The 26,894-nt window shown below is 33.7% G+C and overlaps 2 protein-coding genes across 2 annotated transcripts in view; both read left to right on the forward strand.

Moving 5' to 3' along the window:
* Nucleotides 1-4,151: 4,151 nt before the first annotated feature.
* The window catches only part of LOC130450042 (uncharacterized), a 34,419-nt gene continuing 11,676 nt past the window's right edge, over nucleotides 4,152-26,894 (forward strand). Inside the window, exon 1 of the mRNA XM_056788205.1 lies at nucleotides 4,152-4,346. The gene's annotated coding sequence lies outside the window, so the exon portion shown is untranslated. The remainder of the gene's footprint in view (nucleotides 4,347-26,894) is intronic.
* On the forward strand, nucleotides 14,111-14,719 carry LOC130441242 (uncharacterized). Its single transcript, XM_056774866.1, has one exon. It carries the CDS (start codon nucleotides 14,111-14,113, stop codon nucleotides 14,717-14,719), a length of 609 nt encoding a protein of 202 aa, XP_056630844.1.

Below are 26,894 nucleotides of genomic sequence, written 5' to 3' on the forward strand. Positions count from 1 at the left end.
CGCTATCTGAAAGTTGCTCTTTCTGTATTCATTTACATACCAAAAGTTACGTTCTATGTGTTCCATGTAGCGAAAGTGACAGTTCCGTACTGCAAAACACTTTCGGGACGCTCTGGAGTACACAACTTTAACTTCCTTAAAAGTGACTCTAGCCACTTCAATGTTGACAGTTGACAGTTTCACTTCGATGATTTTGCATAACCTTAAATTTTTAAGTTTCTGAATTTATTTGTTTTATCCGAAGTTTTGTCTAAATTAATGAAAAACAATGAATGATGATGAAAAAAAAATCATCAGCGATGAAGAGTTACTCGAATCCACGCCACCTGATGTATATAATTCTCTATCATTTATTTTCTTTCCTCAGTATAATTGAAAAATTTTTGTATCTCATGCGTCGTCTAAAAAATGTTGTGTACACCGCGGTAGAAATACTACTTCACTCGTATCGTAATTTTCAGTCACGTCCAAAAAAGTTGCACTTTCAGTCCTTGGCATACAAATAACTTTTTAAGACATACGTTGATGATTGTTAAAGGCTTAAGTAATTTGAATTAAATATTCATTATTATTAAACTTAACTCTGTTAGTTTCGTTATTTAGACGAGTTTTCCCTTTCCCTTCCCTTAAAAAAAACAAATTGATTTAGAAATATGACGAAATAAAAATAATTGAGTTATTGATGACAATGACGATCCCGCCAAATTCTATCAACATACTCGAGTTTCGCATTCGCCGTAATTTAAAAATTCCATAGAAAAATTCAGAGAGCAAAATCCCATCGATATTATTTTACCATGATACACTAAAACTATAATATTAATGCCTTTATTATAGCTAAAACATTGAAAAACTCGATTGCTTTTGTTTCCAAAGAAATTTTAGCTGTTGCTGACTACATACGAGGTCTGGCTAATAAATAACAAGACTGCTTGCCTAGAGGGCGCCGTAGACGAGTGGTATAAAATACGAGTGGTGCGTTGGGTATCTGAATATCTTGTAAACGCCGATAAAGAAACGGCTAAAAATATTTTACACGAGGGATTACACATGACAAAAGTCTGTACGAAGTTGGTGCCAAAAATCTCTTGCTCTGAAAGGTTAGAAAAAGATTTGCTTTGAAAGGCACCCGATTTGAGTCGATTGAAGCGGTAAAGCAAAAAACGACAGAGCTAAAGGCCCTCATCAAAGAAGACTTCCAGCACTGCTTAGGTTAATGGAAAAAACGTATGGAAAGGTGTGTGGGAGTATATTATCGTTATTTAATAGGCAAACCTCGTAATATGATGTTATTTTCAAAAATATGAAGGTTTAAAACAGAACAAAACGTGTAGAGTCCACACATAAGAGAAAAGGATTAAAACGAAGCTTCAATATCAAAACGGTTTAACATAATTTAGAAATAATAACGAAAAAAATTTTCCATCGATATGAATAAACAAAACAGAATTAATTACAAACCCATATTTCACGTGATTGCAGCTTATAAAACAGGAATATTCAACTGGATCGTACCTGTTACCAGATAATACTAGTTTACAAAATTAAACTTTTTGTTTGTTCCGCGAATTTTATAGTTGATAAAGGTCGAAAACCACTAGCAGCACGTCACACCACGCCACGCTATGTCGATTCACGTGGTACATTGTTATGTACACATTTATAACATGCCACATAATGACACGCTCATTTTATTCTATAATTTTGGACAGTAAAATTTTCAGTAGTTTTGAGTACGTTATGAAGATCACGAGTAGTTCGTCTCGGATCTAGAAAATTGCTGCTGCAGCTGTTGTTTTACACAACAAGAGAAAAAAAACAAGATTTTAGGTCTATAAAATTAACAAACACCGTAAAAAACTTGGTGATTTCCATTAATCCGAGAACTGAGAGCAGATTCTAATCGGTATCATCAGACATTTTAATTGAATGGAAAAACATATGCATACACATTCGAGGTGTGGGGATAAGTGGCGTGGCGTGGCGTGTTGCTGTTTATATATAAACTATCCGCTCGAGTTACTTTGTAATTTTGTAATAAATCTATAAACAATTAATTCATAATAAGAATAATCTTTGAGATAATAGAGCTAAACAAGATTGGTCTGTGGAGAGAAAAATATAATTTATTATAAAAAAATTATAAATTATACTGAAATTTTTATTATTATTGACAGATTTTTTATCCTTTTATATTTGTCCCAGTTCTAAAAATTGTCTTTTTTCTTGTTTTTGACTGCGTTTCAAGAATTTTCTTTGTAAACAATGTTGAAATCATTAAAAGTTACTCAACATATAATTTTCCTTCTTTTTTCCGTGGGTGTTTTTAGATTAGTGAAATTTTTCGATAATGTTTTATGTACTTTATGACTATTGGAATATAATTAGATATTTGTTAGGAAAATTCTTGTACATATAATAAGGAAATAATTTTTATAAATAGATTCTGTTTTCAATGACTTTGAAACATAATTGAGGTTCAATGTCGTTAATGTGCCAAATTATCCCATCCTTTAGCTTGGCTTATAAACATACACTTTTTCTTTCAAATATTCCCAAAGAAAGAAGTCCGACGGTGTCAAATCACATGATCGTTGCGTCCAATTAACATCGCCACGAGATAACACGACCATTGAATTTCACTCGCAAAAGAGCCATTGATCCGTTGGGTGTTTGATAAGTGGCACCATCCTGTTGGAACCACATACCGTCCAGGTCCATATCTTCAGTTTCTGGCTGCAAGAAGTCCGTTATCATCTCGCGATAGCGAACACCATTAACGGTATCTGCTTGGCCAACCTTATTTTCGATGACACAGTCACTCTTTGTGGATTCATCGACTTTTCAATAATCACTCGTTGAGTCTCATTGGCCCAAATGCGGCAATTCTGCTTGTTAACGAATCCACTGAGGTGAAAGTGTGCCTGTAAAGTCACCATTCACTTCTGTCTGTTCAACCAACCATTCGACGGATTGACGACGCTTGAAATGGTCAGCAGGCTTCAGCTTCAGAGTTAATTGAACCTTGTAAGCGTGTAAATTCAAATCTTTATTCAAAATTCGCATCAGTGATGTTCGTGAGATGTTTAATCGTTGTGCACGACGACGAGTCGAGATTGACGGCTCTTCTGTCCCAAACTACCCCCAACGAACGAAGCGAGCATGCACAGGTATTTTCACATTTCCTACAGCCCCGGTTTGCTGAAATTTGCGCACAATCCTCCCGATTGTGGACACATTTGGTCGATTATGTTGACTAAAAAAATCACGAAGTGCACGAAATACATTTTGATTTGAACGCCCATTTACGTAAAAGGCTTCAACAATCTTAACGCGCTACTCAATTGTGTACCTCTCCATGGTTGAATTTGTCAAACACTGAAACAAAGAAATGTCAAATTAAGTTGGACAAAAAACTTGACGTTAAGGTGCGACTCACAATTAGCACCGTGCATTATAGTTGGACCACCTTTTAGATCATAATATATTTGTATTTTTTAATGCAGTTTTTGCTCTTCGAATAGTTAGACATCTAAATCAAGGATCTGATAGTTTGATAGCTCTATCAGCTAACCATCGATCTCTTTTATGACATAAAATGACATGAATTAAATATATTTCGGATTAATTTCTTCTTTTTTTATGGAGAATTTTTCATGGTACATAATCTTGCAGAACTCTTAGAATTTAGCCAGGTTTACCGGAGGAGACACCTGATTAGAGCTCAGGTGCCAGTCATCCCTCGGCACGATTGACACCATAGAATAACCTGTCCTTTACACCCATGTCTACTTAAGGATTAGTTATATCTATTTACGCTTCAATTTTGTCTTATTTTTCATAAATATACCTTTTACTATTTTAATAAGAATATTTATATATAAAAAAAAAACATTTACATTTAACGATTTAAATATATATTTGACAAGAATTTTGGAGTTTTCAATTTTTTCTTTGAAAATTGATGTTTTTGATAAAAAATGTATCGTGGTAATAAATAATTTTCAATGAATTATTATATAATAGGCTCGCATTTATCGCATTTATCTAACTGCATATGAGCGTACACGTCAGTTGATGATCTGCGGAAAAAGATTCCCTCCGATTTTGCTACACTATCCTGCTCCTGGCTATCACAGCCTGCCTAAGCCAGTGTTATTGCGAGTTTCGGCCGTAACACAACTCCCTGGAAGTTTCGTGCTTAACTTGTTCACCTGTTACTATTCGCGTTTCAAAAATAATTATGTCTATGAGTAAAATATTCTCCTCAGATTAATTATATGAACACTGTGAAGTTGGCTGAGGTGTTTTTGTGATGTTTTTAAATACCAAGGACTAAAAAAAGGGTGAGTTTAGAAGTTTAAATGGTAAAAATTCCACTAAAATAGAAATCTAATATGAAAATATATATTTTTTAATAAATGGTCATAATTTGTAGAATAACCGCATAATCATTAACTTAAAAAAAATTGAATACGAGGGTTGTACTATTATTTTTGTTGTATTTAAACTGAAATTACTTTCAGTGATAACCTGATTATATTATTATCTTACAAGACATTTCTTTTTCATAATAATTTATATTTCGGATCTTAGTATCCTTAGAAATCTATACCCTTTGCCTTGAGTTGGTCTAACCCTAACAGGTAGCAAATGCAAATAAATTAGAATAGGAGAATATTTCGAAAAACTATCCTAAAATTTAGTCCAGTGAATACAGCCCAATTAGAGCCAAAACCCACTAAAATTAGTTATGTCGCTGATTTAGATAGTTGCGATCTATACATTAAAATATTGGACGCTAATCGATATATTTTTGTTTAAATTTTTAAAATTTCGAATTTTGCAAATAACTCGGATTCTATGCCGAATTTCGAAAAAAGTGAAGGAATCAAAAAAGAAAGAAAAGAATTTTTAATCAGAAGAGACCTAAAACCAAGAACATTTAGAAGCATAAATATACCAAAACATCTAAGAAATAAGAAATTATTTTTCAAATTCTGTTTAATTCAATGCGGTTTTTAAATATCGACATGTACATTTTGTTATATATGGAAATAACATTCATTATCAAGAGTCAGAATTTATCTTTTTAATAAGCCGAATAAATATAGTTTGGAATATTGAAATCAATTTGATTGAAGTTAAAATCAAAATTAAAACACAAAGTTTATTTTTTTCATATTTGAAAAAATTCAAATACTTACACAATCATTTTCATTGTATTGAGCCATTTTCTCGCCACCATCTTCCTTTTCCATACTACAAAATCAGTACAGGAAAGTATTAGTATTCTACCAAGCATTAATAAAATAAATCCCATATATATATATATATATATATATATATATATATATATATATATATATATATATATATATATATATATATATATATATATACCATAAGGTATTTTTAATAAATATCCCAATCCCAAATGTTAATTATTTACTGATATTATTTTTGTTTGCTTGGTAAAAAATGTCTCATGAAAATAATGTTCAATTCCTGAACTCACATTTCCCAATAGTCCTTATTTATCAACTTTATTTCACACTGGTTTCAACGTCCATGATTTATCAAAAAAAATCTTGAATTGGTCTAACCCTAACAGATAGCAAATACAAATAAATTAGAACAGGAGAATATTTCGAAAAACTATCCTAAAATTTAGTCCAGTGAATACAACCCAATTAGAGCCAAAATCCACAAAAATTATGTCACTGATTTTCTGGATTTAGGTAGTTCATACATCAAAATTTTGGCTCCTAAGCGATATATTTTTGTTTAAATTTTAAAAATTTCGAATTTTGCAAATAACTCGGATTCCATGCCGAATTTCGAAAAAAGTAAAAGGATCAAAAATGTAGTTCAAAAAATTTCCTGCAAAAAAGGTTTCCTGTAATTTTTTCCTAATCTCAAAATTACTCTTATAAAAAGCGAATTTCGTGTTACAAGATTTTTTCAACAGTGCACTTTTTGCGGATAAATCAAAAAAGACTTAGAAATTTAGAGGTAAATTTCTGAAAATAAAAATGCCGAGCAGGAAATTACTTTCGAAGAAGCTCAAATATGATTTTTCCTAACCTACAAAAATCCCATAAATCCTCTTTTAAAATCATGATTGACTGTTGTAAGTACTCTGAATTTAAGTGTGGGACGGGGATAATCCTTAAAGACGCGATCAAAATAATAAAAACAATTCAACATTTCACTAATCAAAGAGTATTTTGATACGGGCATTTACGACACTTTACGTACTAAAAAAGAAACACTATGTTTTTTTCGCTATTTTCTTTTAACAATTAAAGTTAAAACTTTACACGTGCACTAATAAAATGTCTTTTGCCGTCTGTCTGTTTTGCTCCGACTGCGCCCTCTACATCCGTCGAATCTTCGGTCGATGTATTGAAGAAAGTCTCCCAGTAGAAAGAGGTTTCTTTTTTGTAATGGATATCTATATACAAGGTGACTGTGCTAATCCGATTCTCTATCACGTAAGCTTTCGTTTCCCCCGGTATGATGCGTTAAAACCAAACCCTCGAAAATCGCAAAAAGATTTAAGAAAAAAACGTCGTTTTGGAGCTCTTGGCGAGTTTTCAAAATTTTGATGATAAACCGAAAATGGCTGGTATTCAACAACTTATAAAAAAGTAATCAAACTTGTCAATTATGAAAAAATCTAGCATTAGTAAAAAGTAGTTTTTTTCTTATCACAGAGTGAATTCAAAGGTATAATTGGTCCCATTTTGAAGGTAATCGTCTAATTGACTAGCTCAAGCGATGGTTAGCTGCTGGGTGCAGCAGAGTCGCAGACATATGTGTTTTAAGTTCACCCAGACAACCAATAAAAAACAATCCCGTTCGTACTGTTTTCCAAGAGAATTTTACAATTCTGATTTTTTTGCAGATGCAATTGAAAAGTAGAGACTCTAAAGAGTGAAATGTACTTTCTTTCGTACCGAAATGTTGAGTTTTCGAGGAGATACAGCAATTTCTTTTTCAGACGGGGAGGTAATTTCCCTCAGACTGTACGTGGCGCGAAAACTTTTTAGTAAGATGCGTCCCCGCATTTTACAAAGAAATGACAGTTCTCAGGGAAAAATCACACGGAACTTTTTTTGTAGAAAATTCTTTCAACTACATTTTTGGTCTCTTCACTTTTTTCGTTATTTGGCATAGATTTCGAGATATTTGCAAAATTCCGATTTTTGAAAATTTAAAAAAAAATATATCGCTTAGCGGCCAAAATTTTGATGTTAACTTTCACTGCATCGATAAAGCACTCTGAGAACTACCTAAATCCATAAAATCGACGTCATAACTAATTTTCGTGGATCAGGAGGTGTGATCATTGGACTAAATTACGAATTCTAAGTCAAATTGTTAAATTCTGATTCCCTGATGAGTTCAAGTTGGCAATGGTCTCTAAAATATATAACAAGGGTGGAAAAACGAGACTTTGAAATACCGCTAATAGACTAACCGATTTTTTGAAAATATTCAATATGATTTCTGATAAACAATTTGGATTTCTCAAGCGAATATCCACGGAGAGCATCTCCGTGTGTATAGTCCTATTTGAATGATAGCGCTAAAAAATTGTTTTGTTACTTGTGACGTTCCAAAATAGAGAAAATATTATTTATCTTATACTCAAATAGCTTACTAACCCTGGATAGCCAAGGGCAACTCTTCAGCTTTACAGATAATTCTGTGGTGACCACGTTGAAAATAAAACTATCAATTTCCCAATCGTCACAGGAAATTTTTATTTTCCAGTAAATCTCCAATGGTCCATCATCCGTGATTTTACTTCTTCCGGTGTCTTCCCAATCATTAGATGTTTTATCTCCTTAATTTTTTCCATCTTCTTCCTTTCTCAGCTGTTCCGTTTCATCGTTTCTTTCATTTTCTGTGCCGAGCAATACTTCAAAATAATCTCTCCAGCACACCATTATATCTACTTCATTTACTAGTACTTTCCCTTCCTGGTTCTTGATTATTTACCTTTTCGTCACTTCTAAGACCTTTCAGTACTCTATAGAAGAGTTTCTGGTTTTTTCTACAGCCTAACTTGTCCCCAAATTCCTCTTATGTCTTCTGTTTGGTATAATATCAACTTTTTACTTTGTTTTTTAAACTATTCGTAAACGTTTTTTTATGCTTGGTACGTTTACTATTTCATCTTTTTTGCTTTAACTATCTGTTTTTTGTTATCGTTTGATAGAGCTCACACAGGTGAAAAAAAAAACAAAACAAAAGCTCTATAATAAAACTAAGATTGATTTAAAAGAGGTTACTTGTTGAAATAATTCTCCACAAGTTATCTATCTATTCACATTAAACGCTTATTGCTTATTATTTTGGGCCTAGTTTCTTCTTTCTCTCCAACTTTAAGTCCACAGATGTTCAGTGCCATTTGGTGAACTTCGATAATAAATAGAGCTTAAGATGAAATTGAAATAATAAGAACTATGATTACTAGTCAATATTCTCTTAGTAATTAATTCAGATTACGTGCTAGTTTTAGATAAATTAAATAGCCTCATGTTATAAATGTCAACAAACGCTTTCTAGTACATACCTCGAATTTCTAAATCCGGTTTTGCAAACAGGATGCCGTGCCACGTCCTAAATGGCTTTTACAAGCATCAGTCCCATCCTCCACAAGCCAATCCTATACATTGCTTTGTTAAAGCGCATTTTCGGTAGAATGAATATAATTTAAAAGCGTTCCGTTCTGGAAAGCTTAGGACATAGAAATATGAGAAAAATATATATATAAAAAAAGATAATTGAATTTTATTTTTCATCGTGATAAATAAAATTCTGTCAAATAAATTCTACGTTGAACGGATTTATATTTACTGAATAGAAAGACGAAATTAATTTTCTGATTTACAACTTTTGACAAAATAACTATATCCAGTGATCTTTCCCATCTTATTTATCAGTGTTTTAAATACGAGGGATATACAAAAAGTAATTAGCTGATAACGTATATTTTAGTATCTTGTACATTGTTGAATTTCCGTTAAAAGACAGTAAATCAACGTTGGAGAAAACTCTCTGAAAACATTTTTGTTAACTGTATGAAATACAAAAAAATATAAAGCAAATAAAACGAATCTGGTTCGAAGGACCAAATGTACGATCCGGTGTTATGGATCTTTACTTTTAATAACACCTATAGGAATGTACAATTAACACCAAAATATACGTGAAATCGGGTTTTGATTAGTTCTCTCAAATACATTCAACGTTGAACTGATTTATATTTACTGAATAGAAAGACGAAATTAATTTTCTGATTTACAACTTTTTACAAAATAACTATATCCAGTGATCTTTCCCATCTCATTTATCAGTCCTAGCATCGTTGTAAATACGAGGGATATACAAAAAGTAACGAGCTGATAATGTACATTTTAGTATCTTGTACATTGTTGAATTTCCATCAAAAGTCAGTAAATGGATAGAACTATCTGAAAACATTTTTGTTAACTGGATAAAATGATACAAAAAAATATAAAGCAAATAAAACGAATCCGGCTCGAAGGACCAAATGTACGATCCGATGCTATGAATCTTTACTTTTGATAATACCTATAAGCTTTCGAACTAAACGATTCACTTCCAAATATTTGATAGCACCTATAATCTTTAGGAATGTACAATTAACCACAAAATATGCCTGAAATCGAGTTGTGATTAATAAGATGCCAAATTAGATAGAATACAAAATGAACTTTAGCGAATAGAGATTTAATCATATAAGATTTTATCCCATCATCATTTTGTGATTTCTGGTTTTTCTAAAGACATTTGTAGTTTTATTGTTTATTAAAATATATACCATCATCTAAGTATTCCATTTTTTTTTAATTCCGGACATAATATAGACTATTTCCTTCGAAAAATTTAAGCCAACCAAAAAGCTGTAATATTTTATATTTACCTAGCAACGATCAAATTTCAGCGATAATACTGCACTAGTGCAAATTATCGATAATTTGCACTAGTGCCAAATTTTCGTCTAGGATTAATAAACATCATTTGGTTTTAATTTTATATTTTAAGAAAAGGAACAATTATTGTTTATTTTAAATTAAATTTTTCTCAGGAAATAGTCTGCCAAAATGCCCTCTCGTGCATGTCAAATTGTCTCATAATTTCCTCTCGTGCGCATTCGCGCACTCGAGAAAATTAAATTATCGACAATTTGACATGCACTCGGGACATTAATATTGATAATTCTGATTCCTCTATGCATTTAGAAACTATGTTTCTGAAACTTTTCTTGGCTTTTTATTTTCTTCTAAGTTATTGCACACCAATTTCCGATTGTTTCTGATTTATTTCTATTGCAGAATCGACATACAAAAAAAGATCTTCAAACTTGATAGCGTCTTAGTCAACAACGTAAAATGAGAGTGGTTAATTTCCATTTCAGATATTTCGGAAGGGTCTCTTGAAAGTAGACCCTGCTAAAAATATCTCAAAAATTTAGAGCACTAATTCCATTTTCTAAACCTTTTAACTTCAATTTGACTTCATTACGTCAATTTTTTGTCGAAAGTTTTATGTTCAAGTTGTGAGTATTTAGGTCGCTCCCTAAGAAAAAATAGGATGTTCGAGTGTATAATTTAGAAACTATACTGAGATATAAGTTCTGATATCGCAACTTCAAAGGCCTATAACTCAGAAAAAAAGGACCGTATGAGAACAATTTTTGTCACAGAATTATTTTCATGTTATCTAATTCCCTAACATCCTGGTAGTCCTGGAACACCATGTATAAAGCAGTGATAAAAATAATTAGAACCCATAGTGCTAACAAAAAAAAATAAGAAAGTAAATTGAGGATGTTTAAGAAGAAAATTCCTGTAGTTTTCATTAAATTAACTAGTTTTCCTGCTATTATGTAATAAAGGTAAATTAGGCGGTTTTGAGCTAAAACCTTAAATTAAATTTCAAAATTTCTACCTTAAAACGAGTTTATACACTCAAAAATATTTTGAATCGCCAATAACTCAAAAAATACGAGGAATTCGAAAAAAGTGCTGATGCAAAAAATGTAGAATACAACAATTTCTACAAAAAAGTGTCCCAAGTATTTGTTCCTAATATCAAAATTTCTACCTTAAAACGAGTTTATACACTCAAAAATATTTGGAATCGCCAATAACTCAAAAAATACGAGGAATTCGAAAAAAGTGCTGATGCAAAAAATGTAGAATACAACAATTTCTACAAAAAAGTGTCCCAAGTATTTGTTCCTAATATCAAAATTTCTACCTTAAAACGAGTTTATACACTCAAAAATATTTTGAATCGCCAATAACTCAAAAAATACGAGGAATTCGAAAAAAGTGCTGATGCAAAAAATGTAGAATACAACATTTTCTACAAAAAAGTGTCCCAAGTATTTGTTCCTAATATCAAAATTTCTACCTTAAAACGAGTTTATACTCAAAAATATTTTGAATCGCCAATAACTCAAAAAATACGAGGAATTTGAAAAAAGTGCTGATGCAAAAAATGTAGAATACAACATTTTCTACAAAAAAGTGTCCTAAGTATTTGTTCCTAATATCAAAATTTCTACCTTAAAACGAGTTTATACTCAAAAATATTTTGAATCGCCAATAACTCAAAAAATACGAGGAATTTGAAAAAAGTGCTGAGGCAAAAGATGTAGAATACAACATTTTCTACAAAAAAGTATCCCAAGTATTTGTTCCTAGTATCAAAATTTCTACCTTAAAACGAGTTTATATACTCAAAAATATTTTGAATCGTGAATAACTCAAAAAATACGAGGAATTCGAAAAAAGTGCTGAGGCAAAAGATTTAGAATACAACATTTTCTACAAAAAAGTATCCCAAGTATTTGTTCCTAATATCAAAATTTCTACCTTAAAACGAGTTTATACACTCAAAAATATTTTGAATCGTGAATAACTCAAAAAATACGAGGAATTCGAAAAAAGTGCTGAGGCAAAAAATGTAGAATAAAACATTTTCTACAAAAAAGTATCCCAAGTATTTGTTCCTAGTATCAAAATTTCTACCTTAAAACGAGTTTATATACTCAAAAATATTTTGAATCGTGAATAACTCAAAAAATACGAGGAATTCGAAAAAAGTGCTGATGCAAAAAATGTAGAATACAACAATTTCTACAAAAAAGTGTCCCAAGTATTTGTTCCTAATATCAAAATTTCTACCTTAAAACGAGTTTATACTCTCAAAAATATTTTGAATCGCCAATAACTCAAAAAATACGAGAAATTCGAAAAAAGTGCTGAGGCAAAAGATGTAGAATACAACATTTTCTACAAAAAAGTATCCCAAGTATTTGTTCCTAATATCAAAATTTCTACCTTAAAACGAGTTTATACACTCAAAAATATGTTGAATCGCCAATAACTCAAAAAATACGAGGAATTCGAAAAAAGTGCTGATGCAAAAAATGTAGAATACAACATTTTCTACAAAAAAGTATCCCAAGTATTTGTTCCTAATATCAAAATTTCTACCTTAAAACGAGTTTATACACTCAAAAATATTTTGAATCGCCAATAACTCAAAAAATACGATAGAATTCGAAAAAAAGTGGCCAAAACTAAAATAATAATCAACCAAAAACGATGATAGTGTTCGCGTTTTCTTTTTAAAACCAAGAAGTAGTTAATGTGTGTTATATATATATGAAAATATTGATAATAACACGAACGACAAATTTCTCGTGGGATTTGCTTATTTGTATGGCGAGTGATGAAATATAACGATGCATTTTAATTTTTTGAAAATGAAGTAGTTTTCCAAGAGTAAGAGCAGTTTCCAAGTGCGCCTTGAAGTTGGCTTGAATTCGCACTGGTGGAAATTCGCGAGCGGATACTCCGGCCTTCAGCGTTGAGGGAAATTTATTCAAAAATAGTGACTCAAGACTTTTTTATAGAAAATTTCGTGCTCTACATTTTTTGTTACGACAGTTTTTTTCGAATTTTTTTTAGTTTTCGAGTAATTCGTATTCCAAAATTTCGAGGCTTATTCAGTAACCGAAAACCTCTGAGATCTAAAAAATCAGAATTTAATTTTGGGGGTTTAATCCAATTTTACCTGTACTAATGATTGTATTACCATTTATTGGCATTCGAAATTTAATATCCCGCAATATTAGGCGAAATTAATTTTGTTACTGGGCGTATTTGGTTCAATGTAAATAACGCATATACTCTCCAATCAATTATAATTAATTATATCACAAAGAAGAGAGATTATGAACGTTTCGCTGGTTTAGATTTTAGTTTAAAAGTTTATCCGTGGCTTCAACAGAGAGGATTAAGACAGTTTCATGAAAAATAAAAAAAAAAGGCGGATTAATCTGCCTTAGTAAGAGTCCTACTCTACCCGATCTAGGTGGCAGCAAATCCATGAGGGTATCCCCTTCGGAAAAAAAATATAGTTAGAACACGAAAAATCCTACAAAAAAAAGCATTAGGATAAGGATCGGCGGCCATCAGCAGAACATCTTCTTATCACTCTTTCAATTTAGTTGTCCAATAAATTGTATGCTATTTCTGCTCAAAGTATAGAAGATCTCTAAGTTTCTGTATGATTTTTGATCGTCAATGGTTTTTTAGAATCGATCTCTATAGGTTTCAGATGCAACGATCTAGGTAAAACTTTATCTTTCTATTTCTTCTAAAGCCAACTCAGCTCGACGTGGTCTCTCATTATCACAAAAAAATGAACTGTGGGTCTATAGCAGAATCTGCACATCGATAATGCATCTTCATATGCCGGCAATATTCCTGTCAATATTCATAAATTATTCTTGTTTGAGTTAATCTTCTGTATAATGCTTCGAAAGACATTATGAAGCACCTGAAGAAGTACCAGAAAAAATATAGCAATGATAATGATGCAGTTGTCGAACAAGAAGTGAAAAGAGAATTTTGGTGAATCTTTGTGAGTGAAGAATTTTAGCGATTTTGTTCCCAGAGTGAGATTTTTCAAAAACTCATTTCACCGGGTCATCCAACCCCGAACGGTATGACTGAACGTAATGTTCAAACTCTTAAACATCGATAAAAAAACCATGGCTGGCGATCCAGACCCCATGTATGTAAAAGTCCGCCAGATCTTGTCCACTCCATTGGCTTGTGGAAAATCTCCAGCAGAGCTTTACTTTGGAAGAAACATCAGATGCCAACTGGATGTACTTCGTCCAATAAATCACAAGCCAAAAGTCGATCATGGTCTCAAGAGCCGCCAATTAAACGTGGAAGATCGCGTATTGTCGAGCTACTATGCCATCAACTGGAATCAATGGAAACTTGGTACCCTTCTCAAGAAGCTTGGAAGACTTCACTACATCATTCATCTCGACGATCAACAAGCGGAGATGAAGCGTCACATTGACCAGCTTCGCCGTTCAGAAATTCCAAAGAAGAAGGTTCACTTTGCCCCTGAATCAGAAGAAGATGATTTGCAACCTACCTCGATTGCTCATTCTCCTCCAAACCTCCATGACTTTCAACCTATTCATGATCCATATTCTGACCGTACTCAACGAGGGAGACCAAGTTCTGGCCTGAGTCGGACTCCATCACCAGAGGTTCCAATTGCAGGGCCCACTACTAATGTCAGGCGTTCCAGCCACCCTGGCAAAGCGCACTCTTACTTGAAAGACTATATAACGTCTTGATAAGCATGGGAGACTGTTATGACTATCATAGTTAAAGCGGTGTAATCGTGAAATTAGAACATTAATAGGATGATACCGCGTCTGCGTAGTTTGTAGTGACTTTTTAGTAATTTTTTTTTAAATTATTCAATTCATCATTGTGTCAGATATAAAAACACGACTATCAAAGAAATCAGGTTCATCTCATTTCATTTTGTGTTCATCGATACCTTAATAATTATTTAATATTGCAAACAGTTAAATTTTTATTTTATTTTTAATACTATTAATAATACATCAAACGATATACTTCGATCTTTGACATTTACATATATTGTCAATACGTTGTATTTGCTGTTGATTCCTTCCGCTTCATCTTCTCCAACTTTTTTCCCATAGTTTTCTCTTTAAACTCGATTTATTCGATACTGTTCTAAAAGAACTATCCGTTGAAGCTCTTTGGTTGTCAAACCTTATGCTTAGTAATTGTCTTGTTGGCAATAGGGATTTGACAATCTTGACACTATTGTATTGGGGGTTTTATGATTAATTTATTCTTTTCTTACGTAATAGAAGCTTCACTCGCTATATGCTGAGTAAATCCATCTTCATTATCAATTTGCATTACCTACGATTCTTCCAATTGTAAGATTACTGTCGCCTTCCATAACCTTCTCTCCAATCCCAACAGTTTGATTACTTCATCTCCAGGTTTCTTCAAGTCATTTCATTTCTTCATCCTTCATTTGACATTTTATCTGTTGTTTTTGACTTTTAACGCGTCGTTTTAGACGTTTTTTACGTTCAATGTTTGGTTTTTGGCGTTTTGTCTCTCGTTTTTGACCTTTAATGCGTGGTTTTTGACGTTTTGTGTGTTGTTTTTGACGTTTTTTGACGTTTAACGCGTCGTTTTAGACGTTTTTTGACGTTCAATGTGTGGTTTTTGGCGTTTTGTCTGTCGTTTTTGACCTTTAATGCGTGGTTTTTGATGTTTTGTGTGTTGTTTTTGACGTTTTTTGACGTTTAATGCGTCGTTTTAGGCGTTTTTTGACGTTCAATGTTCAGTTTTTGGCGTTTTGTCTGTCGTTTTTGACCGTTAAAGCGTGGTTTTTTACGTTTTGTGTGTTGTTTTTGACGTTTTTTGACATTTAATGCGTCGTTTTAGGCGTTTTTTGATGCTTAATGCGTGGTTTTTTGACGTTTTGTCTGTCGTTTTGTGACCTATAAAGCGTGATTTTTGACGTTTTGTGTGTCGTTTTTGACCTATAAAGCGTGGTTTTTGACGTTTTGTCTGTCGTTTTTAACCTATAAAGCGTGGTTTTTGACGTTTTGTGTGTCGTTTTTGACCTATAAAGCGTGGTTTTTGACGTTTTGTCTGTCGTTTTTAACCTATAAAGCGTGGTTTTTGACGTTTTGTGTGTCGTTTTTGACTTATAAAGCGTGGTTTTTGACGTTTTGTCTGTCGTTTTGTGACCTATAAAGCGTGATTTTTGACGTTTTGTGTGTCGTTTTTGACCTATAAAGCGTGGTTTTTGACGTTTTGTCTGTCGTTTTTAACCTATAAAGCGTGGTTTTTGACGTTTTGTGTGTCGTTTTTGACCTATAAAGCGTGGTTTTTGACGTTTTGTCTGTCGTTTTTAACCTATAAAGCGTGGTTTTTGACGTTTTGTGTGTCGTTTTTGACTTATAAAGCGTGGTTTTTGACGTTTTGTCTGTCGTTTTTAACCTATAAAGCGTGGTTTTTGACGTTTTGTGTGTTTTTTTTACGTTTAATGCGTGGTTTCTGACGTTTTTTGACGTTTAACACGTCGTTTTTGACGTTTGATGGGTGATTTTCGACGTTTTTTGTGTCGTTTCTGACGTTTAATGCGTCGTTTACGCTGTGTTATGTATTACGTGACTATTTTTTTGACGTGCAACGTATACCGTTTTATACATCGTTTTTGACGTTTGACAAGACCGACTCCTCTTATATTATTGTTTTTGTCGATTTTCTTAAATGAACTAATACGTTCAATTGCAACAATTTATCAACTTTTATATTCAAAATAATGATTGGAATTTTTTTGTTTTACAATTTTAAAACAGCTTCTAAATGCCAGATATCCTTTTTTGCGATTAACGTTTAAAAATTAACTGTACTATCGTCTGCTTTTTTTACTATACTATTTTTAAAGTAGTGTGTGTGTGTGTGTGTGTGTGTGTTTGCGGTTTTGTGATAAAGAAATTATTTCAGTTCATAATTTTTAAACGTTTGGTTCTCTAAAAAGTCTTTCGCAACTAGTGCTTTACCAAATCTCTCCCCGAACTTCCTGATTATAATTTATTCTTGTTGTCTAGGGTATTATTTAACGTAACTAAATAAAACAATGGTTCATTCACATGCCAAGTCTGAGATTTAAGCGGTCCGTCGTCTTAACGTCTTTCAAGTCTTCAAAACAAAATAACATCTTTTCCGGAAACCGTACGCCTTTGGGATTCACACAATATCTTACAACAGTCAATGTTCACGTCTTCTAAGCAACTTCTTAACTAACTTAAGCGCGCTTTTCGTCTAATTATTATATTATATGACTATTACAATGGGTTCGTCACGACGATATCGGTTGACACAAAAAACTTCTTGATAACTTGGTTAAAGTTAAAAGAATAGAGATGGGAGAAAACGGAAAGCGATAACTAAATGAGAAAGAAACGAAACTCGATATACTTTCAAAGATATATTTTCATTTTATGAATGAGTACGGCCCTTTATTTCTGTAAATACTTGTATCCTACGTAGAATTTCTGTTCAATTTAATCTTCCAATGGTTTCGCCTTACCACGTATTCAAACAAACATTTTCGCGTATAAATCGCATCACTTCATCAAAATGGGAAATGTAATCAAATATTTGTGTTTGCTCTCCAGATTTAATAATAAACTCTCTTAAACGTATGCTCTTAAAGTGGTCTGACAGTATTAACTATATGTACATATAATTGACATTTATATAATGGATTTGTTTGTGACACTGGAACGTGTTCATATTGTTAGATTGGTATGAGGTAAAAAATATCTTTTATGGTGAATAATTCAATGCGAAACTATTATATTCAACTCACGTTTCAACCACATACTGAGGCTCGACGTGTTCATTCCTGAAATCAATATTTATAACTACTAAAAATTCGAAAGTTTTTCTTCAACTTTCAACTTCTCCTTAGAAGAAATAGGCAACAGAGAATAACGTAGAATCTTTCCTCCTCCAATAACTATACATTCATCCCATCTTCAATCCATTGTAGTCATTCGCTTCCAGCTCGTACTCCGGTACCAGAGGATACACTTCACCTCTGCAGATCTCTAAACTGAATACCCCTCTAACTCCATCGTTCGAAAGCTTGCTTGCCTGTAAGCAACAAGTTCACTCAAGTTGCCGATCATTACGGAACAAGACTTAAGCAGATTTCTGACCTGGAGATGTTTTCAGTCGCATATTCACTAGACTTCTTTGTATGTAAGCGCCAAGTCCACTTCGGCTTTCCATGGATCAAGACCTTGGCAGATGTCTCACCTGGAGACGTTTGCAGTCGCATTCTCACTGGATTTGCTTGCATGTAAGCACCTTATCCACTTCAGTTTCGGTTCACTAAAGAACTAAATCTTAGCAGATTTCTGACCTGGAGATTAGGTTAGGTTCCAGCCGTATCTTCACAAGACTTGATTGCATGTAAGCGCCAAGGCCACTTTAGCTTCGGATCACTATGAAACAAGACCTCGGCGGATGTCTCACCTGGAGACGTTTTCAGTCTCATCTTTATTAGACTTGCTCGCACTTTGAGCTAACTGCGCCATTGCTATACTAACGAGAAGGATATTTCCAGATATCTGACCTTAGAAATGATTATTATAATTGAGAAGTCAAATTATACGAGTACAAAACAGACCTTTAAACTTCTGGAAATTCCATAGACAAAGCAGTAATGGTGAATCTGCGGTTTTCCTTAATCATTCTGTCAATTCGTTGAACCAGGTCATCTAAAACGACAGATTTGCGTCTTTGGTCCCCTTCATCATGAACATATTTTAAGCTTTCGCACCATTTATGCACAACACCATCACTCATGAAGTTTTCCCCATACACACTTCGCAATTCACACTTGGCGGGAACATCAATAATGGCAGACATGTTTAGGTAGCTGTCACACAACGCCGACTGACGCCTGAATGTCAACAATGGCGGAATGTGTAGTGCGAGAGCTTATAGCGGATTCCCGCTTCCTTCTGTCCGCGTAGCGTCTGCACGGAGCGATCGGAGGCTGAAAAAAAAACGGTCAAATAAACTCACGAATGAACACGTGAATAAAATGTCCGTCGATGTCCGATATATATCCTGTTTTATTTTGTGTGTTTTTTCTGTAAAAACTTCTTAAATATACTTTTTGTTTTAAAAACGTATACGTGGCTAAATAGGAAATAATTATCTCTAGAGGTATTTTTACTAAACCAACACATTAAGCAACATTAACCTCAAAACAAGGGGCTTTGTATGGTTTTTAGTGGCTTTGGTTCCCTGTGGAAACATTCTCATAAAATATTACTTAACGCGTGAATTTAGGATAATTTTGAAAATCATATCACGTTTAATATGAATAAAGATGTTTCAGAATACCTTCAATAACAAATAATAATATTTCTGATATTTATAATACTGGGTGAGGCATGAGAAACTTTTACCACATATAGAGGGAGAATGTCATGTGTCAACTCCTCTTTTTTAGTAAATTAGAGAGTGATTTGTGAAATTTATCATACATTTTAATTGGCTTTAGTGTTTACATTCGATTTGTTAATTTATCTCATGATTTAATATCAAGCATTCAACTGGTATTAGCTAAACTTAGAATCAATTTACAAATAGATTGATTTTTCCAAAGCCGATCCTGTAATTTCTAAGTTTAGCTAAAACCTATTGTTTTTTTCATAAGGTAAGTTTTATTAATAACACAATAGATAAAAATCTAATGCAGTAAAATAAAATAATCATCTTTGTCCAAATTCAAGAGCTTCTTTTAAAAGCAAACAAAAGCTTGTTGAAGTCAACATCTCCAGCAAAATTAATTGAACAGAATTAAATTTAATCTCCTGACACAAAACTAATTTTGAACAAAAACGGAATAAGAACGTGCAATATCTCTTTAAGTTTGAATATTTTATCTTCGAAAAAAATATATTTTCATATATACAATCAATTTAAACATATTCACGCATAGTGTACGTGATCAGGGTTAAAAACGTCAAAGTCGAGCAGGTAACAGGACCGCACTCCGCACCAAAAAAATAATTTACGGTTTCATAAAGCAAATTAATAATATAAATCATAAATATTTATGGAAAATTTTTATTAGAAAAATATACAATGTAAACGTGAAGTTTGGACAAAATATGGAACACATTTTAGTTCTCTTTTCAGGCGTAGTTTAGCTAAACAACTTCATCATCTTTCTCCGTGTCAGACATATTAAACAAACAGACAAAAATACAAAAAATGTAAACAATTTTACGGCAATACGAAAATACGTTGCCGTCCCTGTACTAAACCTGATCTAACGACTTATTCAGCGTGTGGTGCTTGCCCCTCCCACGCCACTTTTTATTTGTTGTATATCAGCGTTGTTCAACTGGCGGCCCGCGGGCCGCAACCGGCCATTCGTTGTGGCCCGCGAAATGTTTTACGGAGAGGATTATATGCATTGTGAAAAAAGAATTAAATATTACGCTCTCTCAAACCTCTTTTTATATCACAAGCGCTGCCCACGTGCTGCATCGTGGACGTGTAACATCCTTCCTCCACCACTACGAGACCTGCACTCAACACTGCGCATCACAGTTCACGCAGGCAACACCTCCCACCATTGCCCCGATGCCTACTGAGACCGTCCGCCGCTAGCCGCCATCGCGTCACTGTGCTGTAGTCTGTTAAGTCGCGAGTGAACAATTAACTGTTATTGAATTCATTCTTTGTTTTGATTCCTTCCAATACAATAAAATAATGAGTGGAAAATCAGTAAAACGTAAAGTTGACTGCGAGAATAGGAGTTACAAAGAAAGTTGGAAGAGTGATTACTTGATTGCTAACCATAATGGAAAGTTGCAGTGTTTAGTTTGCAAGAACGTTATTTCCGAAAGAATACAATGTGAGAAGACATTACACAAGAACTCATGAAAAGAAGTGTGCTACGTATACAAATGAACGTCGGCGCGCGCTAGTTGCAGATTTAAAGAAAAAGCTTAAACAGCAAACTGGTATGTTTAGTAAAATATCACACTCTAAAACGCATTCTTTGCATGCATCTTATGCCGTGTCGCTTGAGCTAGCAACGGCAAAAAACCTTTTACTGATGGCAATTTAATTAAAAAGTGTGCCGTTGAAATGGCCAAAACTTTTGAAAATTCTAAAATGGCGGAGAAATTTCAATCAGTGCCACTTTCACATCAAACCATACAAAGAAGGATAGTTGCTATGGATGAGCAAGTAGAAAAGTCTATGCTTAGCCTAGTTAAAAAAAAGTTCATATATCTCACTTTGTCTGGATGAAAGCACACTGATCAATCAGATGTTAGTTAGCTCCTAATATTTGTGCGTACTACTTTTGACGATTTTACCAGTAAAGAGGAGTTATTTGATATCTGCCCTCTTTATGGGACAATTAAAGGAAAAGACATCTATGAGGCTGTGAAGAAAGCAGTTGATAGAATTGAAGGTTTCGATATATATTCAGCCCCATCAATGACTGGTAAAAAAACTGGATTAGTGAATCTGCTTCGAGAGAATGGTGTTACTTGTCCTGCAATCCATTGTATTATACATCAGGGAGCTTCATGTGGAAAATCAGTCAAGCAAAATCAAGTTTTCCAAACCGTGAGTAAGATTATAAATAAGATTAGATGTTGAAATCGATCCCTTCTACACAGGCAACTTAGGCAGTTTTTAGTGGAAACAGAGGCTGAGTATGGAGACTTGCTAATGTACAACCATATAAGGTGGCTGAGTGCAGGAAAGTGTATGGAATGATTTTTTGCCATAAGAAAGAAATCCCTGCATTCCTCAATGAATACGTTTCATCGGCCACAACTGAACTGGAAAGAAAGCTTAAGGATCCAGAATTCTTAAGACAGTTAGCTTTTTTAACGGATCTGACTAATCATCTTAACAGTTTAAACTTGAGTCTTCAAGGAAAAAACCAGACGGTTTCAGATTTAATCGGAAAAATAAACGGATTTTGGAATAAGCTGAGCGTGTTTAAACATGCTTTGGAAAAGAACAGCCTGACATACTTCCCTAGCTATCTGCAACTAGCAGAAGAATTCAATGGTGAGGAAAATATTGAGTTTTCATGCTGCAGTTCATAAATTCAACAAGTTAATGATGAATTCAATACAAGATTTGAAGAAATCGAAAGTCTCAAAAGCAGTTTACTGCTTTATAATAATCCTTTTGAAGCAGGGGTGCTCAAACTTGAACTGCTGGCGATCTACCTCAATATTTTTAGACTACTTACGATCGACTCTGAGAAGCTGCAAGTATGTGTGATGCAGGGTTGTCGTACATACACGATACACCCTACCTACCTAGGTAGGGTGTACCGTAGCATATATAGATATTAGCTTTCTGCACAATATAGGTACATTATTTTAGTCAAGGTTTGGGTTAGGTTTAGTTAGATTCTTCTCTACAATATCAATGAAAAAACTCATAGTTATTCAAAATTGCGAGTTTATTGGTTGTTACAAAACAAAAGAGTTACAAATGGTGTTAAACCTAACTAAAGAGTGGCTTTGGATGTTGAAGCGTGGCACTGCATGTCCTCAGCATACTTGTCATAAGATGGTACGTAACCACTGAGTGCTAATCGCAAGCATGATGACATATGATCGTCAGTTAGTCGATTGCGATATTTTGACTTAATTATCTTCATTTCAGAAAATGCAGACTCGCACAAGTAAGTTGACCCAAACAATGCCGTCAGTTGAAGGGCGATTTGCCTTAGATTCGGATATTTATCTTCAGATATAAAACACCAGAAATTTGTATCAGATGCTGTAGCTTTGAGATGTATATCTGATATAATCTGCACCAACTCATTTTCAACAGAACATGAGTTCATATTAAACTGACTTGCTATTTCAGTAGCTAATTCCTCAATGTTTTTACATGAAAAAGGATAACTCATAAATGATGCTATATTTTCCAATTTACTGCAATCATAAAAACGCATTTCGAATTGTCCCAAAATATTTGATAATTCAGCCCCATACGTATCATAATTAAACTGAGAAATCCTTGCTTTCAAAGACATGAAGAAGAAAATGTTTCAGATCCTTTCTTTTCAGTTGATCTATCATAAGTTGCAATTTACTTTTGAATGCGTTTACTGCGCTAATCATCTCAATAATAGTTTTTCCTTTACCTTGAAGCTCCAAGTTAACGATGTTTAAGTGTATTGTGATGTCAGTCAAAAATGCCAAATCAGTCAGCCATTTTTCGTTTTTCAAAATCTGAGTGTCATCACCTCTTTCGTCTAAAAAAGCTGTTATTTCGGGCAATAATTCTTGAAACCTTTGTAGGAACTTTCCGCGACTCAACCACCTGACGTCTGTGTGAAGAACTAAATCAGTGTGTTCAGCTGACTCCCTATCTTCCAACTGCAACTGAAAGAGCCGCCGTTGCAAGCTACGTGCACGGATGGAATTCACAATTTTTGTTGCAATGCCCATATTTCCTCCGTGTTTAAAACTTTGGAACACAAAACTTGTTGATAATTGATAATGCAATGGAATTAAAAAAATGAAGGGAATTCTTCATTAGCTCGATACAATGCCACAAAACCGTTTTTGTTTCCAGTCATTGCTGGTGCTCCATCGGTTGTAATGCACACTAATTTATATATTGTTAGCTCGTAGTTTTTTACAAAATTAAAGAAAACTTCATATATATCTTCGCCACGGGTCTTCCCCTTCAGAGGAATGATTGTCAAAAATTCTTCCTTAGCCGACATGTCATTGAATACCGTCCGAATAAAAATACACATCTGGGCAGTGTCTGTCATATCGGTGGATTCGTCGAACTGTAAAGAAAAGTATGTACATTCCATGATATCATGTTTTAGTTTATCTGCGATGTCCTGACTCATGACTTCAATACGCCTTGTGACAGTCGGCCGAGATAACTGAAGTTCTCTAATAGCAGACATGATTTCTGTTTTATTTTTAAAATCTCCAAATAAAGTCTCACCCGCTTCAATAAATGCTTCCTTCACCACCGATCCATCTTCGAATGGTGTCTTGTGTTTCGCCAATATATGAGATGTTTTAAATGACGCGATCGTAGCAGCTTTTGATTGTTTGGCTGGTCTTGTGAACATGGTTTGTTCTTTTTTCAAACAAGATATAAAATCACTTACTTTTCGTTTTCTTAATTCACTTTGTGGCGGAAAATCCTTTTGATAGTTTTTATGAACCGTTTTATGATGCCTCTCTAAGTTACCACGCTTAGGTATTGCAACTGACGCACGACAAATAACACAAATGCACTTATCCTTCACCATACAAAAGTAAAATTCTTCCTCCCAATCCTTATTAAAATGATACGTTTTAGATTTCTTCATTGCACTCATTTTCCACTATTTAATAATGAACTTTGTATCGACGTAGTATCGCTATCAAGTTACAATTCAGAATGACTCCAATTCATGCAGGCGCAACATTTATATCGGCGTGAAAGAAAGTCTCGAATGTTCCCGTCAAACGCGCCGCCCGAAACTAGACAGTACAGTCTAGTCTAGAAACAACGCGGCTTTTCTTTGACAAGTGCCGCGCGTTCCTTTGATAAAGCCGCCTTTTGCCGCAAGCAGTGTTATTCGTAATACATTTTTGTAGTTTAGTTACCTACCTACTTATTAAAAATTTTATTCTTCTAGAGATCTACTCAAAAAGCACTCGCGATCGACCGTTTGAGCACCCCTGTTTTAGAGCAATCATTAAAGATCAACCACCCGACTTACAAATTGAGTTATATGACTTTCAAGCTGACATGTTCCTAATCACCAGAAAAGAAAGGGGACCTGAATTTTCCATTCATTTACAAAAACGTACTCGATGAGCAATAAAAGAAATAATACTCTTTTTTTGTTTTAATTATTTTTATACCTTACATTATTTTGTTATTACTTTAACAAAATTATTATATGGCCCGCAACCACATCAAAGGCTTTAGTTTTGGCCCTTGGGGCCTTGCAAGTTGAACACCCCTGTTGTATATTATGGTACTCCTGATTTGAGCAAATAACGACCATTGTTTTGTTTTTCTATTTTTTTCTAATAAATAAACTTTAGATATTGTACTAATACGTAATGTTTATCTTTCGGTCTTGTGGATCATTAGTCACTACCATTTTTTTCTCTATCAGATTCGTAAAGTCGAGAGGGATGAGAACATAAATTACGTCGTCTATAAAATAACAGCGCCAGCATAAAAGGTTGGTGCTGGGTGAGTATTTTAATAATTTATCATCTATTAGCCGATACTGCAAATCGTAAAAAAGCTATAAGAGGATATCGTTTTTTTTTTTCTATAGTTCAGACTAGATTCTCAAGTTAATTATAAACGTAATAAAGAAAAGATAAATTGACGATACCTTTGAAATAATTTCGAGACTTATGATATATTTCGTAACGATTTTTGAAATGAGAGTGATTTTTTTCTTTTTCTAATGAAATATAGAGGGTGTTTCATAAAGAGTTTTGCCAATATTCATACAAAATCCATTTTAATCCAATGTTTTGCAAGGTCTTTGAGACCAATCTTTGGGCTTTGGGCTAAATAAATAGTAATCTGATGATGCAAGGTCCGGACTAAATGCTGGATGGGGTACGAGTTGAATACCACCAAGTACTTCGATCGTATTTAGCATAACTTTCGCAGTATGTGGCTTAGAATTGTCTTCTTGTAAGAGAACCCTCTTTTGGTTAACTAAATGTGGATATTCCTCCAATAAAACCTCATACATTCTCATCCACTATATACCTCGACATTAATAGCTCGATCTGCAATGATTACTCGACATTTCACTCAAATCGAGATTGTATAGTATCATTAGAAGGTCCAAGCTAGTGTTGGTAATAGTTAGTTTTATACTGCTTCCCTTGTAACTTAAATATCCCATGCAGGTGGACTACCTGAGCGCGAATGATTTTCAACCGTCAAATCTCCACTATTGAAACGACTAAAACAACTTTATAGAATTGCGATTTAGTCTTACTAAGTTATTACATGTTTAAATTGAGGCGTTGGCTATAAAAACCGATACCCTCTGTATATTTTAGTCTGTAACATACCAAAAAAAAATAATCACTCAATTTTTTTTAAATAATCATTTCTTTCATGTAGATTACAAATAAATATGTTTCACGATGTCAGAAATATTTATGAAAGTTTATATTTGAAATTCGAACTTCATAAAACTATGAGAAGTTTCAATTTTTTTCAACAAATTGAAACATATTCTAAAATTGTTATTTTTCAAATTTTTTATACTCAAAAAACCAAATGACAACGAAATTGACAAAGGCTTCTTCCGTAATGGTTTTCATCTGCTTCGACATAACCTTCATGATACTACGTTTCCCTTTTAATACTTTGATAATTTTTGAAAAGAAACAGAAGTTGCATGGTACTAAATCTGATCAATAAGACTAAAGGTTAGGTTAGGTTAGGTAAACATAACCTAACATAACCTAACCTAACCTTTTTTTTTGGTGTGGGTGGGAAAATCTTCGAAAGACCCCTGGGAAGGTGTCCCAAGTGTGCTGGATTCGTCCGTTAACCGGACGCCTACCAGCTTAAAAACCCACCCTATTCTCCACCGACGCGTGTGGTACCGCTCTTAACGAGCATCGCTTCACACCTAACCTAACCTAACCTCACATAACCTAACCTAACCACCACGAGACTCAAAATTTCCGGAATCAAAATAAAAAAGTTGTTGGTTCAATTTTCAAATCTCTTTTCCGCCCATACGTAATATTAAGTTCTTCTCTGGGCTCGTAGATCGTAAAGTTGTCAACTTCTTGCACATTTTCATAAGTTTCTGAGATATAAAGACGCCCCAAGAGTTCCTACAACTTATTTGAAGCACTTACAGTTTGTAAACAG

The sequence above is a fragment of the Diorhabda sublineata genome, chromosome 1 (assembly GCF_026230105.1).
Source record: "Diorhabda sublineata isolate icDioSubl1.1 chromosome 1, icDioSubl1.1, whole genome shotgun sequence".
Taxonomy (NCBI): domain Eukaryota; kingdom Metazoa; phylum Arthropoda; class Insecta; order Coleoptera; family Chrysomelidae; genus Diorhabda; species Diorhabda sublineata.

Bases quoted from the DNA above. Each gene is read 5' to 3' on its own strand.
- LOC130441242 (XM_056774866.1), top strand. From the start codon at position 14,111: ATGGCTGGCGATCCAGACCCCATGTATGTAAAAGTCCGCCAGATCTTG.